The sequence below is a fragment of the Haemaphysalis longicornis genome, unplaced genomic scaffold, assembly GCF_048455015.1.
Source record: "Haemaphysalis longicornis isolate Haplotype H1 unplaced genomic scaffold, Haemaphysalis longicornis Haplotype H1 scaffold_2, whole genome shotgun sequence".
In the NCBI taxonomy this organism is placed as follows: Eukaryota; Metazoa; Arthropoda; class Arachnida; order Ixodida; family Ixodidae; genus Haemaphysalis; species Haemaphysalis longicornis.
Genome location: NW_027526295.1, coordinates 155709672 through 155732308, shown reverse-complemented (window position 1 = coordinate 155732308; position 22637 = coordinate 155709672). Strand labels below are relative to the sequence as shown.

The 22637-nt window shown below is 49.5% G+C and overlaps 2 protein-coding genes across 3 annotated transcripts in view; one reads left to right on the top strand and one right to left on the bottom strand.

Moving 5' to 3' along the window:
• The first annotated feature begins 8920 nt into the window (after positions 1-8920).
• LOC144167461 (uncharacterized) lies at positions 8921-13141 on the top strand. The gene is made up of 2 exons (XM_077696718.1): positions 8921-9366; positions 12559-13141. The coding sequence occupies exons 1-2, from the start codon at positions 9010-9012 to the stop codon at positions 12991-12993; spliced, it is 792 nt and encodes a 263-aa protein (XP_077552844.1). The 5' UTR covers positions 8921-9009; the 3' UTR covers positions 12994-13141.
• A 4488-nt stretch (positions 13142-17629) lies between these two features.
• LOC144169365 (uncharacterized) overlaps positions 17630-22637 on the bottom strand; it is a 26834-nt gene continuing 21826 nt past the window's right edge. For both annotated transcript variants that reach the window (XM_077698479.1, XM_077698480.1), the window contains 3 exons: positions 21829-21900; positions 18952-19014; positions 17630-17818 (listed from right to left, as the gene is read on the bottom strand). In XM_077698479.1, coding sequence (XP_077554605.1) covers positions 17786-17818; positions 18952-19014; positions 21829-21900 — 168 coding nt within the window. In that variant the 3' untranslated portion in view covers positions 17630-17785. The remainder of the gene's footprint in view (positions 17819-18951; positions 19015-21828; positions 21901-22637) is intronic.

The following is a 22637-nucleotide window of genomic DNA, read 5'->3' as shown; positions in this document are numbered from 1 at the left end:
CCCTCGACGGCCGTGACGGAAGCTAAGCAAGACACGAGATTAATGAGCTGGAGCCGTGTTGACACCCCGCAACTGCGGGAAACAGGCACTGCGTTAGAAGTTGCCATCGAAGACAAAACCACTTCGGCTATGCCTATCGTTGAGGCTCAAAGAAGCCTGGACAAAAAGCCTTTGGATTCGCTCAGTGCGACTATCTGGAGCACCGAAAATAAACAGAAGGGTAGCGATGCGCCGATAGATTCCAGCGGCTACATTCCCGCGCTCACAGATTCGACTTCTGAGGCGACGGGGGTCCCGAGTGAGGACCACAGAATGGCACCAAGGTCGTTGGATGGCCCTTTATCACTGGCTTCTGACATGACTGAGTTCCCTTTATTCGATGCCAGCAAAACGTCCGAACCTGAAACATCAAAAAATCTTATTCCGCGCCAAAGAACAGATGGTGATGAACAAACTATGCTCACGGAAAGGTCGCGAACTCCTGAGGGCGCGGTAGGAGTGAAAGATACTAGTTACGATTTCGGAACGTCAAAAGTGGAGAACTTAGTAGCAACTGGACCACTAGTTCCCAGAGAAGGTGGTTCTTTGTCAGAAGCGAAGACGTCTAGTGAGCTTGTGCATCCAGACTTCACCAAGCGAGACGAAATAGCCGAGGTGCTTCCAGGGGAAAGTGCTAAACGCCTGATAGCAACGCCTATCGGAGAACGAAGTCAACTCGAAGAAAAATCTGGAATGCAGTCAAGTCCACCGCGATTGCCGATAGAATCAAAGGAAACGACCCAATACGAGCCCGTTGTCGACAAAGGTACCCTAGGTACAGAAAGCAAACAGTTAGTCCCGCTGGAACACTCGGGAGGTGTTGATATTGTGCCTGCAGACACTGGACAACCCGTCGAAATTTCAGACGCCAAGAACATCGACGACAGGTCGCTGCCTGCGCCAGCTGAATATAGTCACGGCACCGAAGTAGAAGCGCCGGGCCAGCCAGTAGTACCGCGCGATTCATATCTTGAGCAAGTGCCTTCAGCAACGTCCGACACGATGCAGCCGTCTACTACTGCAGAAGATAAAAATTACCTCCAGACAGCTGGGGCACATAAACAAATTTCAGCAAAAATGAGCAGAGACGTGTCACAAAGAGATGAAATCAATCTTCACCCTTGGGAGCAGACCGAGGCTGACCAGGACGGCGTATTTGCCCCACCACCGCAAGCTCAGGAACCAAGCGAGGAGGGAATCACAGTCCGGCCGGCAAACATTAAGGCTGCTGAAATACCTACCCACTGTCAGGATGTAGCTCCATACGAAGCCCAAGATGCTTTGCAACCTGCGCCCGACAAGAAAGACGTCTCCGAAGCACAGGAACCAAAGCAGGAGATGTCTGCCATGGAGTTCGCAGACACAAATGCTGCTGAAATACCTACCGACGGTCAGGATGTAGCTCCATACGAAGCCAAAGATGCTTTGCAACCTGCGCCCGACAAGAAAGACGTCTCCGAAGCACAGGAACCAAAGCAGGAGATGTCTGCCATGGAGTTCGCAGACACAAAGGCTGCAGAAATACCTACCGACGGTCAGGATGTAGCTCCATACGAAGCCCAAGATGCTTTGCAACCTGCGCCCGACAAGAAAGACGTCTCCGAAGCACAGGAACCAAAGCAGGAGATGTCTGCCATGGAGTTCGCAGACACAAAGGCTGCTGAAATGCCAACCGACGGTCAGGATGTAGCTCCATACGAAGCCCAAGATGCTTTGCAACCTGAGCCCGACAAGAAAGACGTCTCCGAAGCACAGGAACCAAAGCAGGAGATGGCTGCCATGGAGTTCGCAGACACAAAGGCTGCTCAAATGTCCACCGACGGTCAGGATGTAGTTCCATACGAATCCCAAGATGCCTTGCGACGTGAGCCAGACGAGAAAGAAGTTTTGGAAGCACAGGAACCAAAGGAGGAGACAGCTGCTGTCGAGTTTGCAGGCATAAAAGATGCCGAAATGTCTACCGACAGTCAGGATGTAGTTCCGTACAAAGACCAATATGCTTCGCTACCTGAGCCAGACGACAAAGAAGTTTCGGAAGCACATAAACCACAGGAGGATATGCTTGCAGTCAAGCTTGCAGGCGACCAAATAAGTGAATTAGCCTCTTCGGAGTCGGCGGGAATGGTTTCGCTACCTGTGACTAAGATTACGGAGAATTTACGCGCAGTCGACCATAATCGCGGGATTGAAAAGCCTGTAACCGAACTTCAAGATACAGTTTCGACGCTACCAGAGCGTGACGCATGGTCAGTTTCACTGCAGGTTTCTACGGGGGTTGCTAAGCCGTCATACCAAGGTGGTATCGGCGAGATACGCCAAGATACTTTGCTCGATCCTACGGCGATGAAGCTTGGGTCGGACAGTGATCTATTAGCTCGTGTGCCCGGACCCGTCAGCGTCACGTGGAATATAAAGATGGGAAAACAAGATGAGACTGCTGCGGCGGCTTCTTTTAAACCGAGTGATAATGGCGGCTCATCTGATACTGATAAAGCTGGAGGACCTCCGTCTATTCAACGCACGACTGCACCCTCAGCTGTCGAATATTCTGCGACAAAACAACCGGAACAAAATACCCAACTGCAATTAATTGCGCCAAATGAACCAGGCGCAGGTGCACCAGTTATGAAAGAAATGCAGCCGGTTGAAGTGGTGCCTGGAGCTGGTGCAACCAGCGCACAAACAGGTGGCGGCCTTGTTCCACGAACTGCAGCAAGCATTAAACCCTCAAAGAAACCATGCACGCTGTTAGACGATCGAACCCAGCATCCCTACGCATACCCAGAATATCCACCTGTGGACAGCCTGGGATCCCCAAAGCTGGTTAATGAGAGGGAAAGTCAATCGTTACACAGCAAACCCAGCGCTATGGCACTATCGCCATTCAGAGACATTCTTCAAGAGCCAGGAGGCTTGCCGCGTCAAAGCAAGGACGACATTTTAACTAGTTCCAGGGCAAAGGCGGCCGAAGCTACCTCTGGCAGCATGGAACTCGAAAGCGAGCACGAAAAAGGTCTTCCCCCGCTCCCGTTAGACAACTTGGCTCTTTTGCCAGTCGATGAGATCAATCTTCAACCTGGAGAACTGGCCAAGGCTGATGTACATGACATACTTATCCCACCAGTGGAAGAAGCGCAGGCGACTCAATCTGCAGCTACTGCCAGAGAAGGCGGTGCCTTGGCTGCGGCAGGCCCCGACAGGGAGGTCCTTACAGCAGCTGCGGCTTCAGAAATTCCCGAAGTTGAAAGCGCGGCTGCGGGAGGGGCACTGGAACCAAAGGGTACGGAAGTACAGGAGTTTCTAGAATATCCTCAAGAAGAGCAGCAAAGCGTGGAAAATGGCGAAGAGCGAAAGCCTTCGCATGAAAGCGAGCCGACGGTGAGAGACATCCTGGACCAAACAATGGATAACCTAATGCTGAACGACAACCGCGGACCGCTGCTCGCAATTAAGCGAACCGAAAAGCATTCGGTAGAAAAGAAGAGCGAGCGGATACTGAAGCGCTCCCGAGACGTGCAGCACATGGAGAGCATCACTGGAGTGTCCGAACGTTTCGTGGTCTCAGAGACGAAAACGCAGGTTTTTGACGAGGCAAAAGACTCGGGCGCCAAGAACCCCCCCGAGAATGCTCGGACAGAACCAGAGGAGAGTCCGTGGAAGTTCGGACCGGACGGCTCCTTGAGTGACCTGATTGGAAGAGAAGTCATAGAGGAGACCGAGCCAAGCCAGCCGGGATACGTAGAAAACCTGAAGAGTACAGGCAACGTTCTAGATATTTCTGTTTCTGACGACGCCATCACAGCTCCGGTGGAGTCCACCAATGAGGCCGAATCGTGGAGCAAAGACTTTTCTGATGATCGGGAGATTCAGGCGGGCGCCGATGAAATCGATCGTAGTGTTGTCCCCAATACCGAAAAAGCAGTGGAAGACGGGGATTCCCTCGGCCCCCGCTCTGATGCTGACGAAAAGTGCGAACCATCGCAGCCTGAATTCCCGCCGAACCAACTTTCCCTTCCCAAGGAATCGTCCTTGGCTAACTATAACAGCCAACCTGACACCTCGTTGACCGACTTGGTCGGAAGAGGCGTTATAGACGAGACCGAACCAAACCAGACGGCGTTCGTAGAAAACCTTGATAGTGCCGTAGACGTACCAAATGTTCCGAACGTTTCTGATGACGCCATCACAGCTCCGGTAGCGAGCACCAACGAGGCCAAATCGGGGAGCAACGGCTTTTCCGATGACGGGGCAACTCAGGCGCGTGCCGATGAAAATAATCGAGGCGTTGCCTCGCGTCACGAAAAAACAGGGGAAGATACGGCCTCCCTCAGCCACCACTCTATTGTGGACGAAAAGTACGACCCCTCATCTCCTGAATTTCCTCCAAAACAAAGTTCCCCGTCCAGGGAGTCACTGTCGTCAACCCAGCCTGAAGTGAAGTTTCCTATGTTAAGCGGGCACGGAGCATCGAACACAGAAAATGCACACGTCGGACTGCCGCCTCTTATGACGATAAGTAACTTGGGGAAAGGAGGCGCATGCAAGTCAAGTTCGTCTTTATCCGATCAAAACCCGACCAAGGAGGACGAAGTACGTAAAAAACTTGACGGGTCGCATCTTAGGATAAACAAGAACGCTCTCATCCAGCAGCCAGCGAGCATCATGACTGCAATAGTCCCGGAAAAGAACGCCACGGGCTATCCCAGTGAAAATAGCGCCCTGTCTGCCCTAATACCCTCAAGTCTCGATCCCGCTAGTTCCCCCATATCAGACAGCCGACCACTTCTCCCCGATTCGGTGCAGTACAAAGACAGCTTGTTCCAGGAAACGAGGGCTGGCGGACTAGACGAGTTTATTGAGACTGCGCCGACTGAGCACGTGCCCCCTCTGGCATCATACACTGAACCCGCAAAAGCGAATGACGATCCCACAGCTCTTGACAACACATATCACCAACGCGTTGATTATGATGCTGCTCCAGCCCGGGACGGGTCAACAGCGCAAACAAGCTCCCGGACACCGGAAGAGTCCCAAAACACCGTAGACACTGGGATTGTAGAAGAAGTACCTCCTTGCGCTCCATACGAGGCACCGCCAAAAGCCGAAAGGGCACAACTTATTTGGCCGTGCCCATCAGACAATAAATTCAAATCCTATGAGCTGGAAGCGTCGGAAGACTGCGCCGAGTGGCACGCAGGGGAGGACTACCGTCGCCCAATCTTGGTAGCGGATGACGATTCGATCGTGTACACCCGAGACGTCCGATCGCCGCCGGCTGGGCAGAGAAAATCAGTTCCGGCTGATGGTTCTCCCGAAAAAACGCCTGAACATATCAAGGACGGAACGCCTCCACTGAAAACGTCGCCGGATGAAGTCACATCACGGCCTGGAACACCGCCCACTGATATTCCCACCTCCGACGGCGCCGGGACGGTTCCAGGCACCGGAGTCATGCCATTGTTTTACGAGTACACGGCGCCAGCGGAGACAGTTTCTGATCATTGGTCATTAAAACAAAATCTAGAACAGTCTAACACAGCTGAAGACAGCGTCCAGGCGCGTTCCACAGAACGCGACCCATATTATTCTCTGGAAAGCACTTTGGTCAATGGTCTTGCAGCGCAAAGAGATACCGGAACAGAGGAGTCAACCATGCCGTATGCAAGCAGCCAGCAACAGGGCTACGCACAAGACGAAAACAGGGAGCCCGCAAAAGCGAGTGAGCAAAACTTGGAAAGCGCAGTACTCAGCGCGGATATGCGAGAATGGTTCCACGATGTAGGCGCCCCGAAAGACAAATACGCTTTCAGTGTTCAGACCGAGATTCCTGAAGAGGATGTTGCTTACGAAGAGGAGGAAGTTCCCACAGTTTACGGCTGCTCAGGCCATGAACAGAAAGAAGAAAAGTCTCCCGACACTGTCTCTGAGCCCGCTGATCCATTTGTCAAACCAGCGCCGGTAATCGTCGAGCCCTCGCCAGAGTGCAGGGAAGCTGAAAGCCCATCCGTTGTTCGTGACGCGTCTGATGTGAAAGGCGCCGATGAGGAACAGGGTGCTGCCGTATCATCTGTGGCCCCCTTCGATCAAACTAGCCCAAATACATTCACCGATGGCGACGCACTTCCGAGCGAAACTACGAATAGCAATCCTGCACTCGTCAGCGACGCAGCAGGAGTTCCTAAAAAGCCGGGGCAAAAACGAAGGCTATCTTTTAGCGACGAAACCGGGGTCAGTGACGAAATAGCTTTTCCCGAAAGAAAGCGACTGTCCATTAGTGTCGACACACACGCAGCAGAAGCGTCACCATGGGATGGCTCTGGACGGCGTTCTATTACCGCCGGTGCTGTCTCTGCTTTCGGAGAACACGAAGGTTTACAACAACCCACTTCGCTTAACATCGTCATTCCTGAAGAGGAATACTCCAGAAGGCGGGGCGAACTTTCAGGAACAACGGAAAGCAAGAAGTCTCTTGAGACGGACGACGAAGAGGAACTCCCGTTTAACGAAAATGAGAAACAGAGCTTCCCGACCAGAAACATTGAAGAAATTCAGCACACAGCATCTGCGAGCACAGGGAGCCTGGATCAATACAATGCACCCCTGGAAGGTTCCTCTCCGCGCTCCGCGCCCAAAGACGCCGCTGAGGACGCCGGCGAAACCCGGAGCCCAAGGAACGAAGACAATAAAATGGAGCGTCCTGACAACGCAGACGCCTCGTTGCCTGGTGAAAAGTTTGAAGGCAGAAAGTCCAGCTTCTCCTCCAGTACTGCAACTTTAGGCCCAAGTAACGAGCAGTCAACAATACCTTGTGATAACGCAACGGCAGTACCAGGTGAAGCTGAAGGGAAAACTGATGCTGCCCTGCGCACAATCGAAAGCAGCTTTGCTCAAAGGAACCACATGGGTCTGCCCGTAGGGTTCGAAGACACGTTCCCGGACGCAGCAGACGCCACCAGCGCGGGCGGTTCTGGCGCGTCACACAGCAGCGTCACTGTAGGGTACAGCCACAGGCCCCAATCGGATGGTAGTGGCGCGCCCGGCGCCGAAGATAACTCGGACGACTTAGAGTTACTGAAGGCTCGCGTCTTGGGGCCGAAGGCGCGAATCGAGAAACCAGGAACGGAAGTCCAGATGGGACCAAGTGACACTTTTAGTCAGTCCGGTCCTCACGGCACGGACTCACTGTTTTTGTCGGATCCCTTGCAGAGCGGCAATGCGGACGTCGCCTACGCCGCAGCGATCGCACTGAAAGACACAGACTTACACGTCACTTCACTGTCTGCAGCAGTGATTGACGGCGCCACTGGTGTTGCGGAGGAGTTTAATGTTCCGTACACCGAACAAAAGGTCGTTGTTGAGAGCGAGGCCTCGTCATCACAAAGGCCGTTGTTGCCTCAATGCAAAACCGCTCCTGGTGACGAAGCCCAAACTCAAGATGTTGGGCAAACGATCGAGGGCATTGTCCAGCAGGCTAGCGATGCGGCGACGTCGAGACCGAGAGCCTCCGACGAGGCGCACGGCGCATCAACCTCAAATGAAGAGGACGAGTGTGTACCGCTTAGTCCGGAGGACGCGGACAAACAGGGCGAGGATGACGACGTGATCGCTCCCGGCGACGTTCCCGAGGACGACGTCCGATCTCCCGATGCCGTTTCACGCTGCGAAGAGCTGCGCTTCTCAAACTTCCGGACAGTTGTGGAGTACATGGCAAACCCGTCAGTCGGAAGTGACACTAACATCGTGTACGACAGTTTTGTTCCACCGGAAAGCAGGGTTATCGATGCACTTGACTCGGTCTACCACGACACCGAGTTTACGGTGCGCGCCGTGGACGACTATGACATTTCGGGGATAATGTACGACTGTTGGTCAAAGGAGGTCACCAGCGTGGCTCCAACGCTCAAGACATTCTGGACCTACAGCCCGCACAGCTTCTTGCTGTGCGTTGACGAAGAGGGTAAGCGACGCTTCGTCTCGTGTCACGCTCCTCATGCAGGTAGAATTCCACCAAAATGTGCGTGCGCGCATGAGTGCTTGCGTGAGTGTGCGCCTGCGCTTTAAGCATCGAAAGCAAATGGCTCTCAAATAGCGTTATTCAAGCTTTAAACGAACCACGAAGACAGTGTGCCATGTTGCGCCAGTCGAAGGATAGCAACGAAGGAATAACTTAAGTGCCGAGTTGTCCAAACGGGAAGAAGCCCAAACGAAAAGAAGTATGAGGAACTCGTGGTAGGCGTTTTTTATTAGACCCCTGTCACTAAGTACAAAACCATTAGTCGTTTTGTCGTGGTGTAAAGTGCGAAAGATAGCCGCGCGAGCCTAAGAAGAGCGTTGAGGCACGCTGAGCACCGCGGCTGCTGTACGCGCCAGTGCAGAGCGCAAGAGCAGCACACGGCGCACAGAGGGCGACAGCATGGAGAGGAGGATGCTTGTATATAGCCTGATTCCGGCCTACAGGGTCTATCTGCTCGTATTTTTGCAGCGTATCACCTCTATCGGCTTTATCGGCTCGAAAAGTTGCACAGAATGAAATATATATAGTACTTCGGCTGATATCGATGTTCAGCGTCGCGCCAAGCCCTCTATTTTAAAGATAACTGAGAATAACTAAGCCGTGCTGCACCACTCGCTCAACCGGTTGGAACATTTTGAGTTCAATTAGGCTCGTTTCCAAGTTCAGGATAAATATGAAGCAGGCTTGAAGTTCATCGTTTGAAGCACGCGCTGAATTCCTACAGATTTAGTAGGGCGAAGAGTGATAAGGTGACATCCCGATTGGCGCTTTCTGACGGACTGCATGCAATCGCATGTATTAACCGTATTGCAATAAACTCCCGTAGCGTACTCACTGCACGTCTTTTGGAAGCTCTACCTGGCACGCCGCAAGATCTTAGTGCATGGCGTAGCAGTATTATACCTCGACTTCTATAGGTTGCTCCATTGCGCGATCAATGGATAAAATCTCCACTGATGACGCATTCGCGAGGTGCTATGTCCACGTTCATCTGCAATTGGTGCGCGCGTGCAGGCACGCACTGCGGCATCATCAGCGCCCTGGTGTTCGACAACGAGCAGGCGTTCTGCGCGCCCAACCATGTCAAGGGCGAGTTCCTCTCCGAGGGCGTCCGGCGGCGGCTGTGGGACGCCCTGCTCCGCGTGCTGCGCGGCAAGAACGCGTTCGCCTTGGTGCCGGCCGAGCAGGTGCACGCCTACCACCGGCACCTCGGTTTCTACACGTCGGCCAGGGGACTGGCACTGCACGGCAGGCTCTCGCCGAGCACTGACCTAGCGCCCTTTGCCCGCGCGCAGCTGCCGGACGGCGTGCAGGTGAGCCGTGGTTTCCCACGCGGCGACGCGCGCGGGAGCGGGCGCGGCCGATTCGGCGGGTCCTCCGGCGGCCGAACCAGATGCGCGCGGGAGCGGCGACGCGGAGGTTCATCCGGCAGCCAAACCGGTTCTCCGGGCGGCGGAGGCGCGTGCGGCGCGTGCGGTGACGCGTCCCTTCTCGCTCATGATCAAGCGGGGGACACATGTCCGGCGAGTGAGGAGTGAGGCGTACCCGCCCGCATATTCGCACTCTGGAAACCGGTTCGGCGGCGGCCAGGAGCACGCATGAAGGCTATAGTTCATTCCACAAGCTAGGTGCAGCACTGTGGAGGCTGCATTGTTGTCAACAGCCCGCCCCCTCAGGGCGCGTAACTGACCGCGAAGGAAGCGACAAAAGGCGCCGGGGCCTTGCGGTGCCACTTGCCGAGAGGGGAGAAGGGAATGTCCTTTCAGGAGCCCCTTCACGGCGAGTTAGGCGCCCTCAGTGGGCGCACTGTTGTCAACAATCTAGCCTCCACAGTGCTGCACCTAGCTTGTGGTATGAACTATAGAAGATCGGTTTGGGAGAGGGGGAAACGCGCGCGCGAACGCGTCGCTCACCGGACACGTGTCTGGCCCATCAACCCTTCAGCCCAGCGAACGGAACATCGCCGTTCCACTCGCTGTTCTGTGGGCGATGGAGCCAGAGTTCCCACATGTAGCTATATAGAGGAACTCTAGGTGGAACGAATTTAGCCACAAGTCTGCCCATTCGTTCTGGGTCGTGTGCTGGGGACGTTCTCCATTGCATACACACGGCCATATAAATTAACGCGTGAATTTATGACTACGGTGTAAAGTCGGAGGTCCGCTATGGACACCTGGTAAGGCCGTTTGAGGGGGCGTTAGTCCCGATTAGTGATAAGCACAAGCGCGATGCAGAACGTTAATTAAACGCGCTGATATGCTGCGCCTCGCACAGTCACCGATTTGAACGTGCCAAACCGCCGTTATTTTAGGAAACACTGCATACATTTTGAGTAAGAGAACATTTTTACTATATAAGAATAACTGGGCTTTCAAAAATGTCATAATTGCAGGGGCTTGAACCCAGGCCATTAGCGTCAGAACAACGAAGGCTGAACAGCAGTTTTTTTTTTTTTTTTCGGTTTCTCAACAGAGCTACGGGGTGTTCGAAAGGAACCACTATGTAATGGAGCAAGGTGTGTACCGCAAGTGCCAGGCTTGCACCTATCCCGGAAATGAATGCGGCGTATACAACGCGGCAGCAGGGTTGGGAATTACCTACTGAGGCATCTTCTATGCTAGCAGTATTAAGCCTAGAGTGCGTGCCACCAAGAAGTCCGACTGGATGCTAGTAGGCGCTTGGGTGTGTGCATCTGCCAGACAGTGTCCGTTTGATGGCTTCTGGTGAGGCTTCCGATGATCAGGCAGTTGAAAATTTATATGTGGATGTCGAACCAACGATGACTAAGGACAAATAGCCGGAGACTTTCCCGCAAAAGTAGCAGAGAAGCAAGTCGGCGAACATGTAGTGGGACGCCCTGGAATAGGTAGTCGGAATAGCCGTTATACGATGGTTGAATTTGCAGAGAGAAGTAACTTGAAGATCATAAATATATACTTCCGCAAACGGATGAATAGGAAACAGACTTGGGAGAACCCCGACAATGAAATTAAAAGTGAAATCGAATTCTTTTAAAGTGCCCATCAAGGTATAGTGCAGGATATTGAAGTAGGTTCAAAAAAGTTCGAAACCCGCCATTTACACCTGCATAATTAGGCGCTCCATACTGGTGGTCTACAGATTAATTTAGACCACCTGGGAACCTCTATCCTGCATCAAAACCTTGGCACGTGGGCGCTTCCTTCAGAAAGAAACGGCGCAGCGACAGAGACTCGAACCCATGACTTAACACTCAGTAGCACAACGCCTTAGCCGTTGAGCCATTGCAGTGGGCGGCGATGTAGGCGATATATTTCAGAAACTGTTTGTAATTTGCAATTGGGCATTCTTCCTAATTAGCTGAATTAATTTTGGAAAAACTACAGCCTCACCCTAGGCAACAAACATGGGGCTGTCCGATTCCCTGCCGTGTCGCAGGCATTAGTCGACACGCGCGTCGAGCAGAATACACTACTCGTGTGTGCGTGGCTTTATTGAAAGAGAAAAGTAAATGACCCAGCCGATAGCTGCCTTTCTGGTTGGCACCTCGATTAAGAAGGAGGGGATAAGCAGAAACGGGATAGAAAGGGAAAAAATTGGGCTCATCTCCCCGCGAGGGGGACTCGAGTAAATGCGTCGCATAGGGGGTGGGTGTATTGCGTTAACGTTTAGTGTTTGGGGAGTTGGTGGTAGTGAATGCGTTGTATCAGCAGCTTCTTGACGTAGTTTGAATGAGTCAAGGATATAAGGCGCGTTCGTAGCCTCCCATTCCGTGTCGGCTTTGTGGCGCAGTGGGTAGAGCACCATGTACATTGCGTTCCGCCCGCAGGGTCGAGGGATCGAAACCAGGCGCCGGATAGTATTTTTTTATATAGTGTAGGGGGAGGGGTGCGGACAACGACGGTGCGGACTACGACGGACGTCAACGCGGGTGACATCGTGAGTTACTGAAATGCTCTGCATTTAAAAGAATAAAGCTGTTGGATTACAAGGCGCGCAGCAAGGTAGGAGATGGTGACCTGCCGGATGCGACTCGGGGGGGCCTGATCGCCTCAATCATGGATATGGGTGGGTGATGCGCTTCTTTCGCCAGGAGCACGATTCAAGAAAGAGGCGGCAGCGGTGGAGAGGAAGGAGTACAAAGTGTATAAAGTCTCCCTCCGTAGATGCCCTTCACTGCGCAATGCACAATGTAGAAAGCCAGCTTACATATACAAAGCTTCACCTCTAAACACAAATGCATTGCTTGAAAAACATTCTTTGAGGAAAAATTGAACATGCATAAAAAAAAGGCCCTAGACCTCTTCTTTCATTATTTTTTTCCGCAAGTCACCGAGTTTTCGTTCCACGAGGGCGCGAGAACTGGAGGGATTAGACATATCCAACTTCGCTGTAACACTGGAGAGGGAAGGGGTGTCCTATCTTCGTTTCGCGGTTTTGCACGGTTGCAGACAGCGGCGACAGTGCCGAGCTTCGCTAACCAGTGTCCCTGTTGCTCATTACTTATCCACTGTCGTTACCCGCAGATCATGAAGTTCAAGAAGCAGATGTTCAAGGCGCTGCTGGCGTTCGACGAGAGCACGTTCGGCTTCGGCCGGCGGCGCTTCTGGAAGCTGACGCTACGCGAGGGGCCCATCTCGTTCCGGCTGGCGCTCGCCGACGAGGGCACGCGCGTGTGCGGCTACGCGGGCCTGCAGAACGACGTGTACGGTGTTCCCGTGCTGCGCTGGCTGGTGGCCGACGACGGGGCCGTGGCGCAGCAGCTGCTGTACAACCTGCTGTCCGGCTCGCTGCGCTTCCGCCAGCGGGGCGCCTGGATGGCCATCTACGCGCGCAGCCACGCCTCGGAGGCGCTGCTCAAGCACACGGACACCAGCCACTTCGAGCCCTGCATGCTCGTCTTCAACCGCAGGGAGCCCTTCCTCCAGTACAAGAACATCTCCGTGCTCACCTACATATGACCGCGGCCCTTGCTGCTGTGCGCCCATGGCGGCCTCCGAGTGACGCGCTGATGGACGATTCGGCCATGGCACCGTTTACGTGTTATTGGCAGCGAAGCACAATGAGAAAAGAAACCCGAGCGCCCTGCCACAGCGTTGTTTCAGCTCGAGTGATTTCATGGCTTTGGCGTCGCTCTTCCCGCACGTCAGCACATTACATCTTTACGACGTGAGAGGGCGTGCGTGACGCCAGGGCCGTAGCCAGAATTTTGTTTTCGGAGGGGGTAATGGGTTATCCGAAGGGAGGAGTTTTGCCGAAAGGAACGCTAAGCCTCGCCAACGCGCTAGCTGGCTGGAAAAAGTTTCAGAGGGGGTTGGAGCCCCCAAACCCCCCCTTCTGGCAACGTTAGAGTTCCTGTATATAGCTGGAACCTGTATACAGGAACTCTAGGCTACGTCCCTGCGTGACGCCATCTTGTTTCGGTAGATTTCCGGGGCAACACGCGGGCATAGAAAAACCGTTTCGTAACTTTTCAGATTTGATGCGGAAAACTACGAGAACAACTTGCTGCACTTACATCGAGAAAAAGCTGCGGGTCCTACGACGCACAGAAGTTCTGGGGTTGAAAAACGCTACAAGCTTGTTAAATAAGATAGAGAGCGTTTATTTAAACAATAGGGTTAGAGAATTTTTTCTTATCTTATAATACAGATGACAGAGTGGCATTTTTTCTACGGCCGGGGTTGATGAACCTACAGCTGCATTAATTTGCGTTACCTTTTAGCGACTTCCACGTGCCCCGCAAAGAAGCCTGCAGTAATTCAGAAAACTGCCCACTAATGCGTAGCATTCTTATGCCGCGTGTCTAAATTGTGAGCTCTTTACAGCCACATTTTTTGGTTTTTCAAAATTCTGTCCAACCAATTATCTCCAATTAAGCTATTGTAACAAATAAAGGTGAAACTTCCGCCAAATCTGCGTTTTTGTGAAAATGCAGGGCGTTACTGGCCGTGGAGGTACACGGCAAAGAATGCTACGCATTAAAATATACATTTCCATATTCCCGTCGTAATTCGGCAGCGTGCGTTTTTTGTAGTAGCACAAGGCCCCAAACATTTGACCATGACAAAGCCGTTGTGTTACCAATTAGCAATTAGTACAATTTTTTACCTTGCGAGACACATTAATACTTCAAAAAAAAAAATAATACATTTGCAGCTGGCCTGCCTTGCAATACCATCAAGCAGAATAACTGAATTTTACGGGATTCTTTTTTCTCCAGCCTATTAGAGATATCGAAACAAGCGGCGGCACAAATTCTGCCAGATTTTACTTCCGGAAATGAGAAAACATTTCTCCGTCACTGCACAGGGCACATAGTTTCATGTGATTTGTACGTTTTGTAGTGATAATATGTGCTTACTGTAATGTAAATGCACACACAGAGACATAATATATCGATACAGCGTTCTCTAATGCTGTTCTATCAGATAATATATAATTAAACCTCAAGAGACCACATATGAAAGAACTGGGTGTGTTTTCATCTTATCAGTTCTGTTTACAGAAATGGAAGAACACGTGAACTGTTAAATCTTGCCAGAGATGCTGCTGCATCGCAGTTTCTGCAAATAAGGATCACCAGAAATTACAACTGAACTAAAAGACACAGAAATGCCACCTTTGAGTACACACCTACGAGGCTGGTAGCTGATTTCTGAAAACATTCCGAGTGCTTGCAATGCCGAGTTTTGTTTTTATTTCCATTTACGCAAAGTGCAGAAGTGTGCATTCTGTTCGACGAGAGTATTTTTACATTGTGCAGAAACCAAACCAAACCCACCCCCCGTACCGCCCAAGACCCTCGTTCCAATTAAGTGATTTCTATTTGCCGAGATTCTATTGTGGGTAAACACGCTGTAAAAGATTTGTCTACGGTTCACGAGAGCTTATGTACACACAGTTTTGCGAATCAATTTTGCCACTTAATTTGCGAAAAATAGGGCCAGCAAAAATTTCAGAGTATCAAATGTTTTACAGAAAGCAGTGAAACATTCATTGCTAGAGATTTAAGAACGCACGAGTATTTCATCCGTCTCCCTTCACAGACCTTGATACGCACCCAACATGCATGCCGTGCTCCTACTCCAGAAGCCGAAAACACGGCGTTTCTCGCACACTTTGCCAACAGTGCTTTCCACTATAACCGTCTCAGTGGTCATTCATGCTTGATTTAGTATTGTCATTGGCTGCCTCTCGATGTATGAAAACTGTGCTCGAGGTTATTAAGGACACACTTTCTTTTAAGGAACACGAATGACGTGGACAGCATGAGCATGAATTGAGCTTGTGCTGTCCACGTCGTCTGTTTGTATTCCTTAGAAAAAAGCGTCCTTAGTAACCTCAAGCACAGTTTTCGAACATGCAAAACCAACTAGCCCAATTCCTTACCTTACTGACTGTCGATCTTTTTGTTGCCCTTAAATATTACCATTTTGACGCTGTCATTCACATTCTTTCCTCTTTTGCTGCCTACTTGGGCCTGCACTTGCTCCAAGCTCCATTTTATAACCAACACAAGCAGTGACAGACATGTATAGATGCTGTGCAATGGGTGCATTGGGTGGAGGGAGGTGTTAAATTGCCACACACTTTGACTTCACATTCCTTTAGCAACTAGGTTGGCAACAGTGCCAAGGCCCGCCACTGCAGCCAGTGCCATTGCTGGCTTGGTTTGTCACCCCTCTCAGCACGCGCGCTCTTTCGTTCTCTGTTCTTCAATGCTGTGCCCGCAAACAGATGAACAAGATTTTTGCCACAATGCCTCATCTAATGCTCAAACAGAAAGTTACGAGGGCACCACCAAAGCTTTTCTCTCATGATGTGAGAATGTGTGACCGTCACTCCTCGTTGAGTTGTGAAAGCATTGTGTGGGTGTGTCTAGAATTCAGTACCAACAGGAATCGGTGAGTCAGCCATGAAGCCCGCGCCATTCTGTCTAAAGTCACTCCAGGCCGGGCAGTTGTGGTGCAATGCAGAACTTGTAAACGTGGCGATAGGCTTTTCTCCACACCTGAACCAAGCTAAAAAGTACTAAACCACCCTTATTTATGAAAAGAATGCATAGAACTGATCTAGGGGAGCATTTAAACCACACAGTAAAGAAAATAGTAAGGTAGACCTGCTGGGGCTAGACCCAGGTAGACCCAGAACATCAGCGTTGGAAGCCGCGACGCTACGCACTAGACCACAGTCGTCGAACAGCGAACTCGTTTTTGCATTTGAACCAGAAGATTGCAGCAGTGTTAAAAGCTAACCACTAGACGGCGCTAAATGTAGCTAAATGGACTGCAGCGATTTTCAAACAATGTCGCATAAGCTTTTCCCAATTGGCATCGTCCCTGGCCAATCCAGCGTGCGGTATCAGAAAGTGCTGTCCAATGTGGCAGTAAGCACACCCTTAAAAAGAAGTCCAACAACTTCTTGAGAAATGCCGTGTCTGGCATAAACCCTAACCTAACAAAAGCTAACCTAATTTAACCTGACCCAACAGAAACCAACCATTTAAAATCTCAATACTAAACCAAGCCACCAAAGTTTAATTCAAACTATAGCAATGCAAAAAAAAAAAAAACTGGAAAGCTCTGGATTCGAACTACAGCCCTTTGTATTATGATGCTTAGACAGAAACCCTACACCAATATGCCAAACGTTCTTACTTGCGCTAGCCCAACCTCAAATATTTGAATTCCGCCGATTTGCATTTCCTTTTTGTTTTTCAAGTTCAAACTGTAAATTGCCACTTACTGCAGTCATTCCTGATTTCTGCATCTTACATCATGAAATCGCCAACACATGGCATGCTGCCCCCAGAGGCAGAACGTTCATTTCTCTCTAAATACTCCTACCAGAAAGAATTGAAAAATAATCAAGGTTTCAATATCGTAGAAACCTTTATCACAAATTTTGAAAACTGGGAGAATAATTTACCTAGCAGAAAATAGAAACTGCAAGACATTACTAAATCCTTCAGCACAATATTCAACAGCAACGTTACCGCGGCATGTTGTGATCACAACACTCGAACAAGTGAAGACAAGGGAAGCAAATGCAAACCTATGTAGTAAAAGGCACCTTTCTTCTTAGGCTCAAAATTTGCACAAGGGCAGACTGTACATTGTGCAGCAACCCGCAAGGTGGAATCCTCAGAGAGCATTTTTGACTGAAGTGTTTTTGCACGTTTTGTTGCATTTACCCCTGAAGCAGGCTGCCCTGCTGTTTCCTTTTGGGAAGCTTCAGAACTGAAGCAAGCCAAATTGCTTGCAAAGTCTTAAAATCCTAGCCTTCGAACAGAATTTTAGTGTACACTGGCACCAAGTACACTGGCACCATGTACGCTGACTAGCACCACTTGCAGGATTTTCTCGGTCTAATCATTTTTAGTTCCAGCCCTTCCTTCCCGAGAAGTGTAGATTTTGCAGTTTGTTCTTGGGCTTCCATTTTTCAACGTCTAAAATTCTAGACTTACCAACTTGTTTTAAAATCTTTCCCAAACATTGCACATTTCAAAACCCACCGTCTTCGGCTACCCATCAAGGCAACCTGGCAGGCATTTCCCTCCTACCCCTGCAGAAAAGAAGAAACCAGGCAACCAGCTGCAAGGCAATGAGGTGAATAATTTATTTACTCTCGTAGTAAACAACAAAAAAGACGAACATGCTGATGGTGATGAGCATCAGTGAACATTAGTTGTGCACAGTAGCAGTCCCTCGCGCACGCGTCACGGTCGGATGGCTTCTGAAGCACTCGCAGCTAGATGGTGATCGTCTTGGCTCTCTTCGAAACCTGGAGAGGAGTCAGAACAGCCACCAAGTTTAAGTTTCGTACTGGCAATCGGAGTATGTATTTTCCTTCGGAAGCGACCCCCCCCCCCCCCCCCCATTTTGTGCAGCCTAAAGACTAGACTGCTCACACCTGTCAGCTCAGGGCCCAGAAATATCTATAGAAATGTGTACCAGCACAAACATTCCTGCGCAAGGGGATGGGCAGTTCACATGTGCACAGCTGCTGCTACCTCTCCTCCCTAAACTTTGAAGTTGCATAATCCCGTTTCCAATTTCTAAGAGTCCCGAAGGTCAAAGGTAGCAACACACTTGCCCCTAACAAGTGCGGCTGCCCCGTCGCTGAAAAGCGGGTGAAGAAAGCAGCCACGAAAATTCTGTGATATCTGGCTTCATTCTGTGCAGGTACGTGCTTGCCTTTCCCTGTCACACGGCCCTCAGCCTTACTTGTTCCTAAATTATCAGCCCTTGGCGCAGAGGTTGCGCCAAGTGTGTACTGAGCCATGGCGGTGAATTTTCATTCGCCCTTTTCTTACTCCACCTCGAAATCTCCTACCATAATTATGTGGGTCGGTAATATATGCGAGTTCTTACAGCACTTCCAAACGTAGCGATAATGTGCCCGCGGACAACCTTGCTAAAAGAGTTCCACTAGGAAGCACTAGGAAGCAGACGTTGCTGCGCAGTGACAGCAGCCCTAAGAGTAGGTTTGTGTTCGAGTGGCCCGTTTTCACACTTCGTAAATTCTATCCTTCTAGCCACCTTTAGCTACACCCCCCCCGGTCTGGTTGCCGCTGAACATTTGTTGTCCAGAGCTCACAACCACTTTTCTCACACCACAGGGAAGCAGTTTCCCCGCAATCTAAATTGCTAAAACTAGTATTTTACAGAGGCACTCAACAGCAGCCCAAGACCCAAATCACTGCATACGTGAACTACATATAAGAAACAATAATTGCATTTCACTGCATTCATTTTTCATAATCTCTAGGTTTACTATGACACCATGGAGTAAAAAAAGGGGGGGGGGAAATAAAAGACCTATATCTCACAGCAAAAGTCACCTTTCCGCACTTTGTACAACCAATAAAAATGAGAAAAAAAGTTGAAAGAAATAGTTAAACCACAGCCGCTTACGTCTGGCGAAGGCGTAGAAGTGAAGCGTTGCTTCCTCTTCAGAAGTCGTTCTTTCTCCTCCAACTGCCGGGTGACAACAACATTAGCGATGGGAAGAGCACCCAACCCAAACTGTATTTCCATAAAATTTTGTTTCGCTCAAATTTCTCTCAGTGGCAGAAACTGCCTTAGAAACAAATCCCACTCTGTCCTACTGTCACATATTTTTGACGATACCTTATACTGTGTTTTATTCACAGTTGCGCACATTTAAATGCTTGCGAATTAAAGCCTAGCCAAACCACCCTTTCACCTCAACGCTCTAAAAAATTCCATTTGGTTGTGTTGCAATGAAGGGGTGACTAGAAATGACTAAACCTAATGCAGCAAAAGCTCGTCAATTTGAACTGCAAGGGGTACAACCGTATCAGTTCGAATGAATGAAAGTTCAAACTAATGAAAGTAAAGAATAACAGCAGTACACTGCAATAGGGAAGCAGTACGACATGTCAATAATTTATTTCTCAAAAAATTCAGTAATTGCCACCTGCGTTTTGCCCTATAAGGCGACGACCACTTTGTGCTTCAAGCAGTGGGTACAGCGGTAGGCCTCCTCTTCGCCTTTTTAAAACTAAACAAGAGAGCGGCGGTATTCCATCCAACCACAACATTTTAGCGTACCCAATTTTACCTTCTCTATCTGTTTTTTCCTACCTTCTGGAGGAGATGCACTTAAATGTGGAGGCATGTAGTTCAAATTATCTGTAAGAGAGCCCCCTCACGTTCCAATTAATTAGCTTTTTTATACATAGGCTCCTAGGGAGCTTGGCCAGACCAAATTGTGCAGTTCAAATTATCCACAAATTCGGATTATTGAAGTTTGAAGAGCTTTCAGTACATGCAATTAACACAACTTTTTGGCTGGAGGCTCTTCTGTACATAACCAAGACTGTTATTGCAACAACAAAGAAAGTGCAGGAAACACGAAATGGCATTTTTTCGACAGTTGTCTACATGTCAATAATACCCCTGTCCCACGGGCCCTTTCAAACCGAATTAGGGCAAAGAGAGATTGACTTTTCAAGTACAATCGACGCACCGCCGCTGCTACACGGCACGTTTCAATCCCGATTGAGAAGTTTCACTGGCTGCACTCATGTACGTCAGATGGCGCTAAAAATGTACTTCCCGGTTGGCGTCTGGTAACTTTGCGAGGTCACAGGTATACGTACTGCATTTTTGCGTGTATAACCCGCACCGAAAATGCGAAAATTTCAGAGGTGAAGTAGAGGTGCGGAATATATGCGAAGCATTTCCTGTGGTGCCGCTTCACCGCAATGCATATTGGGCCCTGATCCCCCTACAGCAGTAATAGCGACTACGCCACTGTTATCCCATTGACAGTGCTTATTTTACACACACAGCTCAACAATATACCACTGAAAAAATGTATGCGGCAAGTCATCTAATTACGTAGTAAGCTAGGTAAGTTCTTTTGCACAAACAAATGTGTAATGTGGCTTGAGTAGTGGCTATGGCCCATCATTGTATGTATAAAATATGCAGGAAATGCGCGGGAATATTTTGTTTTATTCGTCGATAGAAAGGGGGGGGGTGCGGGTATATGCAGGGGCAGGTTATACGAGCGAAAATACGGTAACTATATAAATGTTACCGCATGCTTATTTGGGTCACGTTATTTAATAGAATTCGTGGCGTTGGTTCAGGTTGTCAACTTCTGGGCCTTTCTTTACTCAGTGGGGACGAGATAATTACCGCTATCGCCCGATTGCACTTGAAAACCTCAATCGCACTTGAGAAACCAGGATTGAGTTCGAGCAGGATCAGGCTTGATCGTGATTGAAACTGGCAGTGTAGCAGCGCTCGATCCGGATTGAGCTCGATCCAGATTGACTCAATCATGATTGAAAGTGCCCGTGTGACAGGGGTATAAGCCAACCAACACAAACCTTTTTTTCTGACCAGTAGCAACAAAGATTCCAGGTTAAGCCCCTACTTTAAAGCCAAAAGCACTACACTCTTCATCGCAGCAAGCCACTACTATTATTGTTCATGCCATCCTGATAGTATAACATAGAAAAACTGCTGCTGTGCTCCTCTTCAACGTGGCAAGGTCAACAGGCTGGGAACATCCAATCAGAGTGTGAGCATCATGCAGCGATCGCATGAATGCAAAGCAATGTTAGAAAACATCCGTTTTATTTCCCCCCTGATACTTAAATTCTGCTGATTTCTAAAGCCGGTGAAAACTTTGCTATTTACCAGTACATTTCAAAAAAAGTCCGGCTAGAACGGATGTTGAAATTTTTGCCACGTAGATTTCTTCCAATACATTGATAACACACATAATATGGCATCACCAGACAGAGTGCCAACAGAGGAATTTGACATGTTGCACAGCCATAGCCAGGATTTTGTTTCGGGGCAGAAGGAAGGGAATGGGGAAGTCTGCATGTTCTACGTTAAAATTTAAATGAGGGATACCACTGTGCGCAGCCCCAACCATAGCCACGCTCAGATTGTTTGTGAGCTTGCAAAAAGCAATGGCAACTGAATAAGGGGGCTGTTGACACACAGCATGTTGTCAAAACAATTTTCTGCTATCCCGAAACACCCCATGAGTGTAGGATCAAAATCCCTCCTTTGGTGAGCGGCGGATGCTAAACGAATAATCCCAACCTCCCAACCTCCACATTACAGTGCAAACTAGCGCTTGTGCATCTATAGGCCTTTCCTGGCAGACAGCCTTTAACAGTAAAGAAAAAAGACTGGGAGTGTTATACAGCATTAATTAACTTCTCAAATTACAATTGAAGAGAAGCACACAAACACAACAAAAGCAGAGTCAGGAAAGACAAGGAACATTGAGTCACTCACATCTTTTGCCACTGTAGAGACGCTCTGGCCAAACCGTTCAGCCCTCTTCTTCAACTTGGCAAGGTCAACAGGCTGGGAACATCCAATTAGAGTGTGAGCATCATGCAGTGATAGCATGAACACAAAGCAATCATTGCATAACAGCTGCAATCAAGCAAAACTTTTCTGTAACACGCCACAGACAACTCTGTGATCTTGTGCTTTTTATGGGTCACCATAAGGGTCACAGAAAAATCGGGAGTGAGACAGCTCAAACAGATTTGGGAGCAGTTTTTGGAGCAGAAGATCCTCGATTTGGAGCAGTTCATGACATTAATACGTCGTCTCAGGAGCTTAAAAATCAAATTTGTAGCAACTTTGGGGAACAAGTACACTTTTGAATCAGTTTTGAATACCCACAACACTGAAATAGCCTCCAGAGAAAGAGTTTTTAACAGAGTATCACAAGGTACAAACTGCACTACCTTTTCACAATCTTCTTAAATTGTATTTGGGCTGTATGCATAGATGTGTATTTTTTTACCATTTGAATGCTGAAGTTATTTCTGTAATCCCAGACTGCGATGTACGAATGAGAGTAGGGCCTCGGCAAAAGTTGCGTAAAGTGAGGTCATGGTCGTTGCACGCCACCAGCCCTCCCATTTCGACCCCCGAGGGCAACGTTCACCCGATCGCAATTTGAGTGACACTGCTGTTTAGCCTACTCGCTCTTGGCATTGAATTTCCCTTCAAGTACACGTAAAACAACATATGTAAAACAAAACTGAATAAAGCTGAATGAATAAATGAATTATTACTCGCGTAACTAG